The 14,840-nt window shown below is 60.1% G+C and overlaps 1 protein-coding gene across 2 annotated transcripts in view; it reads left to right on the top strand.

The window, feature by feature from the left end:
- Positions 1–2,562: 2,562 nt before the first annotated feature.
- AHRR (aryl hydrocarbon receptor repressor) overlaps positions 2,563–14,840 on the top strand; it is a 67,851-nt gene continuing 55,573 nt past the window's right edge. Inside the window, exons 1-3 of one of the 2 annotated variants that reach the window (XM_070056960.2) lie at positions 2,563–2,695; positions 6,403–6,483; positions 9,197–9,268. In XM_070056960.2, the coding sequence (XP_069913061.2) occupies positions 9,207–9,268 (62 nt within the window). In that variant the 5' untranslated portion in view covers positions 2,563–2,695; positions 6,403–6,483; positions 9,197–9,206. Of the gene's footprint in view, positions 2,696–5,910; positions 6,253–6,402; positions 6,484–9,196; positions 9,269–14,840 lie in introns of those variants that run through there. The other variant, XM_089313337.1, reaches the window with a different exon arrangement.

Genomic DNA, 14,840 nt, shown 5'->3' with positions numbered 1-14,840 from the left:
GGGAGCCAGGGGTCAGAGTGGAGGGTGAGATTTGAGGTCTCTGTTGATGCTCTGGGCCACGAGCTGCCCCCAGCCACACAGTTCCCACTGATGCCACTGGGGAGCCTTGAGGCCCACTGTGGGGGGCTGGCCGTCTCGTGAGGGGTGTGCCTGGCGCTTGTGCTCAGGGGTCAGGGGCGTGGCCCAAGGTTTGGTCCCCAGCTCACAGAGGAGCACCTGATGGGGGGGGGGGTGATGCCAGAAGCAGCCAGGGCTCTGCAGGGCCTTGGGGCTCGCAGAGAAGGGGCTGCTGGCATAGGTGGGTGCTGGCCTGCACAGCTCCTGGGAGATGCAGGCGAGGGGCTCTGCTGGGCCCCGGGGGCTTCACCTCCCCACACCTCAGCTGCTGGTTGTGTTTGTTCTTGCCCAGGATTAGCATGAGCCTTAGTTTGTTAGTCCTGAGAGCACTGTCACCAGACCCCCTCTGAGAGGTGGGGAGGAAGGGAAGAGGGGAGGAGGGCAGGGACGCAGCCCTCACTGGCTCCAGCCCTGCAGTGTCTGTGGCTTTAGAGCCCGTTCCTGCCTGTTCCCGCCCAGTGCTCAGGAACAATCCCTGAGCTACCTTTTACTGAAAGGTCCTGGCTGGAGGAGCCACTGGCCCATTTGCTGCCTGCCCCGTCTCAGGCTCCACATGCAGCCGGGAATCTGTCGGCCACACCGGGATGAGAAGCTGCGGGCTGGGCCCCCTTCCCTGGGCCTCTGCCTGGGCCTCCTGGGAGGCAGTGTCTAGGGACAGCACCTGCAGCCCAGCTGCTGGGCCCTTCTTGATCTCACAGAGAAGGTGCACTTGGGGCCTGCCGCTCAGCTGCAGCCCCTCGCGTGCACACACACCCTCAGCGCCCACGTCAGGCCGGGGCTGATCCCGCACAGTGAGGGAGCAGCAAGCCCCTCTGGCTGACACCAGGTGACAAGAAGTGCCCGACACTGTGGGGGCCACGTGGGGGCTGCAGGGCGGCTGAAGGTGGGGGCGGGACGCTGCCCAGCAACTCCCACAAAACGCCCAGGTCCTCCTCTGGCCTCCAGGAGAAAGTGAGCTGGGAGAGGAAGCAGGCGTGGCTGGGGCTGCCCAGGCGATAATGCCTGAGAGGCACTGGCACTGCGGGAGAAAGGAGGGGTGGCACCTGGCTGCACCGGTGCTCACCCAGCCCGGGAGGAGTCAGCACATCCCTCCCTGCCGGCCCGGCCTGGGCGGACAAGTGACCCATAGGAGGGAGCTCCCAGCTGGGGGCAGGAGGGCTGCGCGGAAAGGGGGGAGTATGGCTGGGGTCCAGCTGCACTTGGGCCTGCCTAGGGTGGGGGACAGGTGGTCCTGCAGGTGAGGATGGGGGGGGCACCTGCACAATCTGAATGGGAAGTAGCTGGGGGCAGAAGCCAGGGCCCGGGGCCCTGTTGGACGGGTCATGGGCAGTGGCTGCCCGCTGGTCTGCAGAGCCCTGAGACTGAGGACAAGCGCAGGGGGCAGGGGATGGGCAGTTTGAGGAAAGGGGGCGGGGCAGCTTCCCCCCTCTGGCTCCCCGAGTCCTGGGCTCTGGTGGGACGGGAGGTGAAGTGGGCCTGGGAGCTGTGGCCCCCTGTGGGAAGGGCAGCAGCGACATTCCTGGATTTACACTTAAAAAGATGAAAGAATAAATTCGAGCTCACTCATAATCTGAGTTCTCCAACCCAACTTCTGTGTAGTCCACTTCCCGAAAACTGATTCAAGATCAAATGGGCGATTTCAAGAGCTCAGCAACATGGCCACACATCATTCCAACTCGAAAAATAAAATAAACCCATCTGCTCAGCCAGCAGATTGAGCTCTGCTACCGGGCAGAGGTGGGCAGAGCTGAGACTTCACGGGGCACCGCAGGCGGCGCGGGGCGAGGCGCGGGCTGGGGCGGCGGAGCGTCCCGCGCCAGGCGCCGGGGCCGGCAGGGCGCGCTCAAGGCTTGCGCGGCGGCGCGGGGTGCCTCCGGGACCCCCAGGGACGGGCGGTAGCGACCCTATCCCCCCTCTCAGTGAGGGCCAGAGGGAGAGGCTCAGGGGATGTCCCGGGGAGTCCGAGGCCGCCCGCAGGACGGTGTGGACCGGGCAGAGGACCTGCGGGAGGCGCGTGCGCGCGAGGGGACGCGGGCAGCGGCGGGGGCGCAGCCGGAGGGACCCGGGGTGGGGGGGAGGGCCCTGAGCTCGGTGCGCTTGTTGTGCACGGGGCGGCGGGGTCGCCGCGTGCGCCCACGGAAGTCGCTCCTCCGTGTCTGGTGCACGTGTCGCTCCCGGGAGGGTTAGTCCAGAAGTTCACGTTTTGAAGTTTGCGGGAACCTCTCTTCCCGCTTCTCGAGACGACCCACGGAGCAGCGAGGCGGAGGCGCTGCCCCCGCACCCCTGCTCTCCCTGAGCGCGGGCAGCCCGGCGGGAGGGGACGCGGGCAGCGCAGGGTGGGCCCGGGGCCTCGAGGGGCGCGGGGCACGAAGACGGCCCGGCGCGCGCAGTCCGCGGGCGCCCCCTGCCGCCTCCCCGGGCGCTCGGGGCGGGGCGGCTCGCGTGCCGGGGTGGGGCCGCCCTTCCGCGCGCCGAGCCGCCGGTCCCCCGATGCCCGCGCCGGCCGCCGCGCCGCCGCAGCTCCTGGCCCGGGCACGCTCCCCCGCGGGCGTGCCCGAGCTTCCGCCTCGCAGGCCCGGTAAGTGCCCGCCGGGCGGCCCCGGTCCTCGCGTCTCCAGGCGGGGCAGGCGCGTTGGCGTCCGACCCACGGCTTCTTGCGTGAGGACCGGCTGCCCACGTTCCTCAGTTTCCCCGCCCAGGGGCGCCCTGACCGCTGAGTCCAGGGAGCGGGCTGACCTGCGCTGACCGCCTTTGCCGGTAGCTCGGTTTCTTTGGGGTCCCGGGTTGCGGGCGGCCGGGCGCGTGGTGGACAGGGGGCAGAGGGCACCGCCTGGGTCTCACGCCCGCCCGGAAGGGGCCGAGGTTCCGGGAGTTCCCTCCGCCCAGCTGGAGGGGCCAAAGGAATCCCCCCGGATCGGGGTGCGTAGAGGGGCCGCGGAACCGGCGTGGCTGGAGGGCCGAGCCCCAAACTCTGGCCCGGCAGTTGCCTGCGATCCCCCGGCGGGCGGCCCCCAGCAGACCTGAGAAGGGAAGGGGCTGGCGGCCTCCAACCCTCCGTGTGGCAGCCCCTGGGCTCTGGCAGGTGAGCGCCCTCGGTGACTGCCCCCTGTGCTGGACGTGGGGACCTGGTCAGGGCCTGACCCTCCGGCAGAGGCCTGCTCCACCTCTCTGCCGGATGTCCACACCCGGCCGTGTGCTGGGGCCGCTGGGGCTCTCAGCAGCGGGCTGGGGTCCTGCGTGATGTGCCAGGCCGGCTCCTCTGTGGCAGGTGGAGGGCCCTGCTCGGTCTCGGGATGCTTGGGGGCGCGGGTTGGCAGCTGTCGTCCGTTTTGTGAGGTGGGGACCTTGTCCGACACTCCGAGCGGTGACCGTGCACAGCCTCACTTCCGTCCGAGGCGGTGACTCAGTGTGGTCCCACAGTGGTGAGCATGGGAGAGAGGGGCCTGGGAATGCTTCTCATTTTGTTTTCCGCTTTTCTTTCTCCTAAAATGAGCAGATACCGCTTTGCCATAGGAGAAGCACTCCTAGAAAACAGATTCTCCGAGAGTGGCAGTGGCCCCCGGCGGACTGTGGGAGGCCTGGACTGTCCTGCAGGCAGTGCCAGGCGTCCAGGGAGGCCCCAAGAGCCCAGGGGGGAGGGTCTGCCCCTCCCCCTTATCCGCTCAGTGTCCCGCCTCAGGGGCACTTCAGTGGGGACTTGCGTCCAGCCCCAGGGAGGTCCCTCTCTGCAGAGTGCACAGGTCCAACCAAGTACTGAGTAAGGCGGAGCAGCCCTTGGCGATGAGCCCCCACCCACGCGGGCACGGCCGGGAGCTGAGCTCCCTCAGGGAGGAGGGACTTTAGTTCCCCTCCCCCACCGGGGTCTCTGCAGGTGCCTGTGCCAGAACCGAATCTTAGGGCCGTCCTGCCGCTGGGCTGGTCCTCCCAGTGTGGCCAGTGGCCGCAGAGGATGATGGTTGGGTACATCTGGGGGAGGGGTCCTGCCTCAGTTCCTGTGGCTGGAAGGGGGTTTTCAGTGTAGGGTCAGCACAGTCCCCCCACGAGGCTCCTCATGCAGCCTCATCTTCTCGGCCGTGCCTCGGCCCCACAACCCTTCCCGCCCTGAGGCTCCGGGCTCACGTGGGTAAGCAGTTGGGTGAGGCTGGTGGTGCCGGAACCGGGACCTCTCAGGGTGGGGGTAGGTCAGCTCTGACCCTTCATCCTCTGTGACCTCACGGGGCAGTCCAGTGGGTGCTGGTGGATGTCGGCCAGGCCTGGGCGTGGCGGGGGGTTTCCTGTCTGAGTTGGAAGGCCTTGCAGTTCAGATAGATGGCCTTGTATGCTGGCCTCGGCCACAGGGGCCCAACCTGGCTTCTCAGAGAAGCGCCCTGACCAGGCCCCTGGCCATCAGTGACACGGCATGAGGCAGAGCACCCCACAAAGCCTTCTGAGGCATCCATCCCACCTCCCACCCACCGTGTGTCCCACCCCAGCCTGCAGCCACTGTGACCCTATCAACAACATTCGCCCCACCCCCAGCCTGCCAGACAGCCACGGGGCCACCCCGTTGGCCCTCCTGTGACGCAGGAGCCCTGCTGCCCCTGTCCCTCACAAAGCCCCCCAGACGTCCGTGCTGAGCCTCTCCTGGTCTTCACCTTCTTTCTTAACACTGCAGACTGGATTTGTATTTATATGTAAAGTTGCATTCTGTTTTGTTTTTAATTGTGGTAAAATTTATATACCATAAAAGTAACCATTTAAGAGGGAACAGATCAGGGCATTTGGTGTGTTGACCAAGTTGTGTGGCCACACCCTCCATCTGGTGCTGCCCTACCTGCCAGGCATCCTCCGTCCCCATGGCTTTGCCTATCCTGGGTTTGCCACATACAGTGCAGGAGCACACCAGTGGCCTCCTGTGTCCGGCTCCTGGCTCATCCACGCCACAGCATGGCCAGGACTTGGTTCCTCAATGGCTGGGGTGCGCCCTGCCTGTGGTGCAGCTCACAGTGTTCCTCCAGTGATGTGCTGGTGGACGTCGCGTTGTTAACGCTTTCGGCTGCTGTGGAAAATGGAGAATTTGCGCCGGCGCCGTGGCTCACTAGGCTAATCCTCCGCCTGCGGCGCCGGCACCCCAGGTTCTAGTCCCGGTCAGGGCACTGGATTCTGTCCCGGTTGCCCCGCTTCCATTCCAGCTCTCTGCTGTGGCCCAGGAGTGCAGTGGAGGATGGCCCGAGTGCTTGGGCCCTGCACCCCATGGGAGACCAGGAGAAGCACCTGGCTCCTGGCTTTGGATCAGCGAGCACGCCGCCCATAGCGGCCATTTGGGAGCGGTGAACCAATGGAAGGAAGACCTTTCTGTCTGTCTGTCTGTCTCTCTCTCTCACTGTCCACTCTGCCTGTCAAAAAAAAAAAAAAAAAAAAAAAAAAAGGCCGGCGCTGCGGCTCACTAGGCTAATCCTCCGCCTAGCGGCGCCGGCACACCGGGTTCTAGTCCCGGTCGGGGCGCCGGATTCTGTCCCGGTTGCCCCTCTTCCAGGCCAGCCCTCTGCTGTGGCCAGGGAGTGCAGTGGAGGATGGCCCAGGTGCTTGGGTCCTGCACCCCATGGGAGACCAGGAAAAGCACCTGGCTCCTGGCTCCTGCCATCGGATCAGCGCGGTGCGCCGGCCGCAGCGCGCCGGCCGCGGCGGCCATTGGAGGATGAACCAACGGCAAAGGAAGACCTTTCTCTCTGTCTCTCTCTCTCTCACTGTCCACTCTGCCTGTCAAAAAAAAAAAAAAAAAAAAAAAAAAAAAAAAAAAAAAAAGGAGGATTTGGTGCGTGTTTCCTTTCTGCTGCGTGGGTCCCAGCAGGGGGATGCCTGGGCCTGCCAGGGAGTCTGTGTGCGGCTTAGGACTTCCCTGCCCCAGCTGGGACGCCCGCCGCAGGCCCGCCGGGTTAAACGTCTGCTTTTGTTCTTAGCTGGGTGAAGGCTTTAAGTTATCGTGGGTGGATTTGGGTTTCGTCGGATGAGTTTTTGCACATACTGAGGTGATCGTGTGCATTTTTCTTTGGTTTTTAGTAATTCCCTGGGTTCCTGGTGTGCTAAAGCAGCCCTGAGCCTTGGGTGAAAGCGCGTGGCTGGGACCTGTCGCCTGTGTGGCTCACTGCGTTGCTGGTCAGTGTTCACGAGGTGCTCGTCTGCCGTCCCCGTGGCGACTTGGCCATGGCTTCCGGGGCAGTGCAGTCCATCAGCTGTTATCTTTCAGTTTTTCCTAAATTCATACCAAAGCCTGCAGATAACTGGTGTTGTTCCTTCTCTACACAGTGGGATGTACTAGTGAAGCCATCCCGGAGGGTCTCTTCCTGGGACGGAGACAGACTGTCCAGGTTGCTCGTGGTTTCTCAGGTGGGTTTCGTGGGCTTTAGGAAATTGATCGTTTACTTCGTGGTGTGGGGGCAGCACAAGTTCTGTGTTGGTGCTCCTGGGCTGCGTGGCAAGTCCCGCAGGCTGTCAAGGAATGGACGTGTTCTCACGGTTCTGGGCCTGGGAGGTGGGGTCGGGGTGCTGGCGGGGGTGGGCTGTCTTGCCGGCTGGCAGACGGTGCAGGGCCCTGCTGTCTCTTCCTGTGACGGTGTGGGTTGTGTCAGGCGAACCCCGGGCACCTCCTCCGTGGAGGCCGGGGCGGGGCTTAGGTCAGCCCTCAGCAGCATCCCCTTGCTTGCCTCCTCACGCCTGCGGCACGTGCGGCGGTGCGGCGCCCTCTTATTCCTGATTTGGGCAACTCGCGTCTCCTCCATTTCTTGGCTGGTGTTGGCTAGGGGTTTATCAATGTTGCAGATCCTTTCAAAGAGGCAGCTTTTGGTTTCATTGATTTTTCCCTACAATTTTATGCTTTAGATTTTGTACTTCTCATTATTTCTCTGCTTCTGCCTGACTCTTGGTTCCACGAGGTCTACTTTTTCTACGTGAACACTCAGTGCTGTCAGTTTCCGCAGAGTCCTGTTTAGTTGAATCCCACAAAGTCTGATGTGTTTGCATTTTCATTTTCCTACAATTAAAATATTTTAAAAATTTCTTTGAGACTTTTCTCTTTGAGCCACGGTTATGTACAAGTAAGTGGCTTTCCAAATATTTGGAGTTTTTCCAGATATCCTTATAGTTTAATTCCTTTGTGTCGGAGAACATGCTTTGTCTGAGTTCTGTTTCTTGAAGGTTTGTGAGGAGTGTTCTGAGCTGCAGGCCGTGGTCTCCCGGTGAGTGTTCCCCCTGCAGGGGGAGGGGTGTTCTGCAGGGCGCGGTCTCCCTGTGAGTGTTCCCCCTGCAGGGGGAGGGGTGTTCTGCAGGGCGCGGTCTCCCTGTGAGTGTTCCCCCTGCAGGGGGAGGGGTTCTGCAGGCCGTGGTCTCCCTGTGAGTGTTCCCCCTGCAGGGGGAGGGGTGTTCTGAGCTGCAGGCCGTGGTCTCCCTGTGAGTGTTCCCCCTGCAGGGGGAGGGGTGTTCTGAGCTGCAGGGCGTGGTCTCCCTGTGAGTGTTCCCCCTGCAGGGGGAGGGGTGTTCTGAGCTGCAGGCCGTGGTCTCCCTGTGAGTGTTCCCCCTGCAGGGGGAGGGGTGTTCTGCAGGGCGCGGTCTCCCTGTGAGTGTTCCCCCTGCAGGGGGAGGGGTTCTGCAGGGCGTGGTCTCCCTGTGAGTGTTCCCCCTGCAGGGGGAGGGGTGTTCTGAGCTGCAGGCCGTGGTCTCCCTGTGAGTGTTCCCCCTGCAGGGGGAGGGGTTCTGCAGGCCGTGGTCTCCCTGTGAGTGTTCCCCCTGCAGGGGGAGGGGTGTTCTGAGCTGCAGGCCGTGGTCTCCCTGTGAGTGTTCCCCCTGCAGGGGGAGGGGTGTTCTGCAGGGCGTGGTCTCCCTGTGAGTGTTCCCCCTGCAGGGGGAGGGGTGTTCTGAGCTGCAGGCCGTGGTCTCCCTGTGAGTGTTCCCCCTGCAGGGGGAGGGGTTCTGCAGGCCGTGGTCTCCCTGTGAGTGTTCCCCCTGCAGGGGGAGGGGTGTTCTGAGCTGCAGGCCGTGGTCTCCCTGTGAGTGTTCCCCCTGCAGGGGGAGAGGGGTGTTCTGCAGGGCGTGGTCTCCCAGTTCCCCCTGCAGAGTCGGGGGACGTTTTGTCCTTGACGTTTTACTGGCCTTGGCCTTGCGCATTTTGCAGATTTCTAGCTGGGTCCATCCCCTTTCCGCTGGCCCCTCGGTCACTGGACAGTGTCCTCTCTGTGCCCAGGCTGTTCCTTTACCCCAGGCCCACTCCGTGGGTGTTGGTGTGGATTTCTGTCCAGCTACTCTGCTCACCTGGGCTTCGCACTTTCTGCCCAGGCAGGACGTGTGTTTGTGCTCACTTCCTCCAGCAGGTTGCACGTGCATGAGGTCAGGCGCAGGCTCCTGGGCCTCCCCTGGGGCTGTTGGCCCAGAGCTGGGGTGATGCCACATGTGGGGTCTGCCGGAGGTCGGGGGCTCAGATGTCCACTGCACGGGAAAGTTAGGGTTCTGTGGCAAGAAGGGGACCAGTCTCTGGGTGGGGCTGGGCGAGTGAGCAGTCTTGGGCACAGCCCTCCTCGGTGATGTCGTAGGTGGATGTGCCTGGCCCGGCACCGCTGGGGTGCAGTCAGCAGGGCCTGGTGCAGCCCTCAGAGTGGGCGGAGATGTCACCTGGATAGGGAGGCCTGTTGGCCCAGAGCCAGAGGCCACAGCGTGGGGTGTGCAGCGGTGGCCGTGCCCAGTGGGAGCAGACTCAGGTCAGTGTCAGTCCGAGCGCCCTGCTGTGCGTCTGCAGCTCTCAGGAGCACAGGGCGGTTTTCCTGTGAGGCCTTGGTGGACAGACGTGTGGGGGTCCTGGCTACTCCCTCTGGCTGCATGGACTTGGGCACCAGGGTCACAGCTGAGGGCCTGGGGCCTCCTTGTGTCCTTCCAGGGCTTCCCTGCTCGGTGAGGCGGGGCATGAGCCGTTCCCGCGGCAGGCGGCCCAGCGTGCTCCCTGCGCGTGGGGGCAGCGGGGCCAGCAGCCCCTGGCGGCCTTGGAGGCGGGCGGTGCTGGGGTCCCAGGGGCTTCTCAGGACCGACTGCGTGCTCCCTTTCCTTTCTCTTGCAGGCCGCAGACGATGATCCCTCCCGGGGACTGCGTGTACGCGGGGAGGACGAGGCGGAGGCCCATCCAGAAACAGTAAAGTATCAGGCCCGCTGTGCCTTCTGCTTACGCCAGTGCCGCTGAAACAGGAGCGAGGGCTTTGTGTTTTCATTGAGAAGGTGCTTTCAGGAACAGAGAGGGCGAGAGGCTCAGCCAGGGGCGGGCAGCCCAGCAGGAGGGCACAGATGCATGGCGGAGACCCGCTCTCCAGGGGCCGGGCGAGCCCTGGGCTGCCGTCCTGACGGACAGGAAGAAGAGGCCAGGCTGGGGGAGGCCTCCTTTGGCTGGAAGCCGAGATGGTGGGCGAGGCATTACCATTTGTTCTAGAACCTTCTTTCCCCTTCAGCACCCAGCCTCTCTGCCCTGAGACCACACTCAGGAGAATGCCACCAAGGGCTGTGTGTGGCTTCGCCCAAATGACAAGGAGACCCCCACGAGTTTTGGGGTGGGAGTTTGGCGCCACTGCAGAGAGTGTACCGTGTGAGCTCAGGGCCGAGGCAGCAGGCTTGTGGTGGGAGCAGCACCCGCCAGGGACCACGGCTGCCCACAGGTGGGTCTGATTGTGAGTGTGTGTGACACAGTGTGGGGATGTGTGACACATGCGTGTGACACAGTGTGAGTGTGACAGCGTGTGTGACAGTGTGTAACAGTGTATTGGCACAGTATGAGTGTGTGTATGACACAGCACGTGTCTGACACAGTGTGAGGGTGTGTGAGAGTGTGCATGTGATGTGTGTGTGTGACTGTGACAGCATGTGTGATGCAGTGTGTGTGATACAGTGTGTGTGAAACTGTGTGTGGCACAGTGTGTGTGTGAATGTGACATAGCATGTGACACAGGGTATGTGACTGTGTGACACAGTGTGTGTGTGTGACACAGCATGTGTCTGACAGTGTGAGGGTGTGATGTGTGTGTGACCATGTGACACAGCACAAGTGTGTGACATAATGTGTGACAGTGTGAGGGTGTGTGACACAGTGTGAGTGTGTGACAGTGTGTGTGAATGTGTGTGACACAACATGTGTGTGACACAAGTGTATGACAGACAGCACAAGTGTGTGACACTGAGTGTGTAACACAGTGTGAGGGTGTGTGTGTCTGACACAATGTGTGTGACACAGTGTGTGTATGACACAATGTGAGGGTGTGTGAGTGTATGTATGACAGTGTATGATACAGTGTAAGGGTGTATGACACGTGTGTGTGACTGTGACATTATGAGTGTGTGTGACACTGTGAGTGTGTGTGATACTGTGAGAGTGACAGTGTGAGAGTGTGTGACTGTGTGTGACACATGTGTGTGACTACCACTGTCAGTGTGACTACACTGTGACTGTGTGACAGTGTGAGGGTGAGTGTGTGTGACACATGTATGACTGTGTGACAGTGTGTGACTGCATGACAGCATGAGTGTGTGACACTGTGTATGTGTGACACAGTGTAAGAGTGACACAGTGTGAGTGTGTGACACAATGAATGCGTGACACAAATGTGATGGTGTGTGACACAAGTGTGAGGGTGTGTGACACAGCATGAGTGTGTGTGATAGTGTGAGGGTGTGTGACAGTGCGTGTACACGTGTGTATGACTAACACTGTGTGTGATAGCATTGTGACATAGTGTGAGTGTGTGTGACAGTGTGAGGGTATGTGAGAGTGTGTGTGACACAGTGTAAGAGTGTGACAGCTTGAGTGTGTGACACTGTGTATGTGTGACACAGTGTAAGAGTGTGATGCAGTGTGTGTGACATAGTGTGGCTGTGTGTGACACAGCTTGAGTGTGTGGCTGTGTGACACAGTGAGTGTGTGACACAGTGTGTGATAGTGTGTGACACAGCCTGAGTGTGTGTGACACTGTGTGTCCAGCACCCCGTGAGGCTCCTCCCCTGTGGGAGGGTGGTGGTGATGGGCCAGGGCGAGGCGTCCTCCCCCTGGGGTCTTGGTAGGGGGAGGCTGGAGGGTGCACTGAGCTTGCAGCCGGCGTGGATCCACCCGTGGCACTGAAGCCTCCTCTTGCGGGCCCCCGGGCTGCGGCTGGAGCTCCTCTCTTCCTGGTGGTGCCTTTGAAACCCTGTCCCTCGTGTCCTAGCCTTGGTGGAGTCTGGGTGCCAGGGGAGCCGGTGCCTGAGCAGCCCGTGCCCGTCGGTGCTCCGTGTTGTGTCCTCTGGGGCCCCCTGAGTCCTTGCCAAGGACGAGGTCCCAGCCCATACAGCCAGGAAGCTGGGCTTCCCCCTTGCTTTTCGCATTTTCATCTCGACTGGGATACGATGGAAATTCTTGTTTCGGTTGGACGGCGTGCATTTAGGCTTCAGCCTTCTGTACACCCAGGAATGATCACGGGATCCAGACTACAAGCTTTCCGGCACTGAGGAAGTTTCCTTGTGTCCCTTGTGTTTCCTCCTCCGCCTCCACCCCAGGCAGCAGACCTGCTTCCTGGCGCTGCCCCTGAGTTTGTGCCTCCTGGTGTTTTGGAATCACGCCAGATCTTGTTTGGTTTCTTTCTACCTTCCTTCCTTCTTTCTTTCTCTCTCTCTCTTTCTTTCTTTCTAAAAATTTATTTATTTATTTGAAAGGCAGAGTTATAGAGAGCAGAGGCAGAGAGAGAGAGAGAGAGAGAGAGGTCTTCCAACTGCTGGTTCACTCCCCAGTTGGCCGCAACGGCCAGAGCTGCACCGATCTGAAGTCAGGAGCCAGGAGCTTCCTCTGGGTCTCCCACGTGGGTGCAGGGGCCCAAGCACTTGGGCCATCCTCCACTGCTTTCCAATTTTTTTTTAGTATATGTGCTGCCGAAGTGAGCACCATTCTCCACTGCTTTCCCAGGCCAAGGCAGAGAGCTGGATGGGAAGTGGGGCAGCTGGGACTCGAACCAGCGCCCATATGGGATGCCGGCACTGCAGGCGGCGCGTGGTGTCCTTGGCATCAGTCCTAACTGTGAATGCTTTCTCCCTAGTCAATGACCATCTTGTCATTTTCTACCTATTGCCTTCCAGAAGACATTGCAAAGACTGGATGAAGACAGTCTGTCGAGTTTGTTCTTGAGCTCTCAGCACCCTGTAACCAACCCATGGCCTAGAAGAGTCTTGCACATGTTGTCTTGTTAGGCTTTGTGGTGGGTTTCATGCGTGGGTCGAGGATCCATTTTGAGTTAATTTCTCAGGGTTGATGTTCATTCATTTCCATGGGCGTCCGGTTGGCCCAGCACCATTTATGGGAGATTTTTCTTTCCCTATTGTGTTGTCAAGTGAATGGACCCAGTGAGAAGTGGGTGCGTCTGCTCTGCTCCATGGGCCTCACATCTGGGTCTTCAACACCAAACCCCCTCCACTGTTTAGATTTAGAGCAGGCTTAAAATCAGTAAGGCAAGTAGATTTTATTTATTTATTTGAGAGGTAGAGTTACAGAGAGAGGGAGAGAGAGCAAGGTCTTCTATCTGCTGGTTTACCCCCAAGCTGATCTGAAGCCAGGAGCCAGGAGCTTCCTCTGGGTCTCCCACGTGGGTGCAGGGGCCCAAGCACTTGGGCCATCTTCCACTGCTTTCCCAGGCCATAGCAGAGAGCTGGATTAGAAGAGGAGAAGCCGGGACTCGAACCAGTGTCCATATGGGATGCCGGCACTGCAAGCAGAGGCTTAGCCAGTTATGCCACAGCACCAGCTCCATGTTCTTCTTCTTAATTGGCTATGATAGGTCCTACTTGCTCCAGGAAAATTTTAGAGTCTGCTTGTCAGTTTCTGTCAAAAGACCTGTTGGGCCAGCACTGTGGTGTAGCAGGTAAAGCCACCATCTGCAGTGCCAGCATCCCATATGGGCTCCGGTTAGAGTCCCAGCTGCTCCACTTCCAATCCAGCTCTCTGATATGGCCTGGGAAAGCACTGGAAGATGGCCCAAGTCTTTGGGTCCCTGTACCAGTGTGGGAGACCCAGAGAAGCTCCTGGCTTCAGATTGGCCCAGCTCCAGCATTTGCGGCAATTTGGGGAGTAAACCAGCGGATGGAAGACCTTTCTCTGCAACTCTGACTTTCAAGTAAATAAATAAAAATCTTTAAAAAAAAAGAAAAGAAACAAAGATGCATGGTGGAAAAAGAAGACATATTGGAATTTTCAATTGAGATGACATTGGCTCTGTGGGTCCGTTTGGTGGAGAAGCTCCATTTTATCAGTGTTGCCTTCCAGTCCAAGAACGTGGTGTATCTTTCTGGTCATTTAGGGCCTCGTGCTGAGTGAGTGAGCTGAGCCCCACCCACCTGGCGTGGGGCCCTGGAGGGAGAAGTGCCTGCAGGAGAGGTGGGTTCCAGAGGGGTCGGCCTTCACAGCTCTGTGCCTGCGAACTCGCCCAGGTGTCCTGGGTCCCTGGTGGCTCTAGTTCAGGAATAGTGAGCTTTCCCTTCTGCCCAGGGCCATTTGGACCTTTGTAGCGTCATTTGCAGGCCACACCTGCTGCGGATTGATTCAGCCCTGAGTGGCACCTGTGGCAGGGCCAGCGCACACGGTTCTGCAGGCCTCAGGCGGCTCAGAGGCAGGTGCTCCCCACCCCGTCCCAGTCCATGGCGCTGGGGTTGGGGATGAGGTGTGAGGAGGGCTCGGCTCGCGGCAGGCAGCCTCTCCCAGCTCTAAACAGAGGTGACATCTGAGCTGGGGCACCTCGCTGGGGTGCATGGGGCACTGTGGCAGCTGGGGGGAGGCAAGGGGCCATGCATGATGTGGGCGGGGTGCACAGAGAAGGGGACGAGGGAGACAGCCATGACCTTGACAGCCCCAGGGAGGAGGCACTGTGGGGTGGTCACATCTGGGTTTCTGCTGTGCCACCCCCGTCTCCCTGGTGTCTCTCCCCAATCTGTGTCCCCCACACACTGCCACCTGACCACCAGGGGTCCCCCCTGTTTCCCAAGGAAGCCTTGGTGGCTCTCACTGATACCTCCTGGTGGACAATGCCAGTTCATCTCCAGCGTCTCCTGCCTGTTTAACTCTCGGCCCGCAGCTGAGTAATTTTGGGGTGGGAATCACGACAATCAGCAAAGAGTGAAAAGATAACACTCAGAATGGGAAAATATTTACAAATCATATATCTGATAAGTGCCTAGTATTCAGCAAACATAACTCTTACAACTCAAAAACAAAAAAAAAAAAACAGCGACTCCATTTAAAAATGGGCTGAGATTTGAGCAGACCTCTCTCCGAGCTGTGTGAATGGTCATCAAGCCCGGGAAATGATGTCCAGCATCACCAGCCAGCAGCAGAACGCAGATCAGATCTGCCTCACACCACCAGGGTGGCTGTGATCGGTGAGTGGACGACAGAACTTGGGGAGGCTGCGGAGGAGTGGCGCTCTGTGCGCCACTGTGATGCAGCGTGCAAGGCGGCCCGCCGCGGTGGTTCCTCAGACGTTGAGTGTAGTTTCCGTAGGATCTCCCAGTGCCTTGCTCGGACGTCCAGTCTTTGACACAGGTGTGCATTGCATGCAGAGGAGGGAGCAGCCCACGTGGTGAGCATGTCCGTCGTCCGCCGGGCTGTGGCTCACCCACAGGAAGAAGTGAGACAGAGAGCTGGCTCTGGTTCCTTGACTGCAGCTTTCAACCAACGCAGACCCTGGTGCCTCCCATAGTTGGATCCC

Source organism: Oryctolagus cuniculus, chromosome 14 (genome assembly GCF_051225735.1).
Source record: "Oryctolagus cuniculus isolate XC-2025 breed Fujian yellow rabbit chromosome 14, ASM5122573v1, whole genome shotgun sequence".
Classification (NCBI taxonomy): Eukaryota; Metazoa; Chordata; class Mammalia; order Lagomorpha; family Leporidae; genus Oryctolagus; species Oryctolagus cuniculus.
The sequence above is the reverse complement of the archived record's forward strand: the minus strand, read 5'-3'. Positions and strand labels throughout refer to the sequence as shown.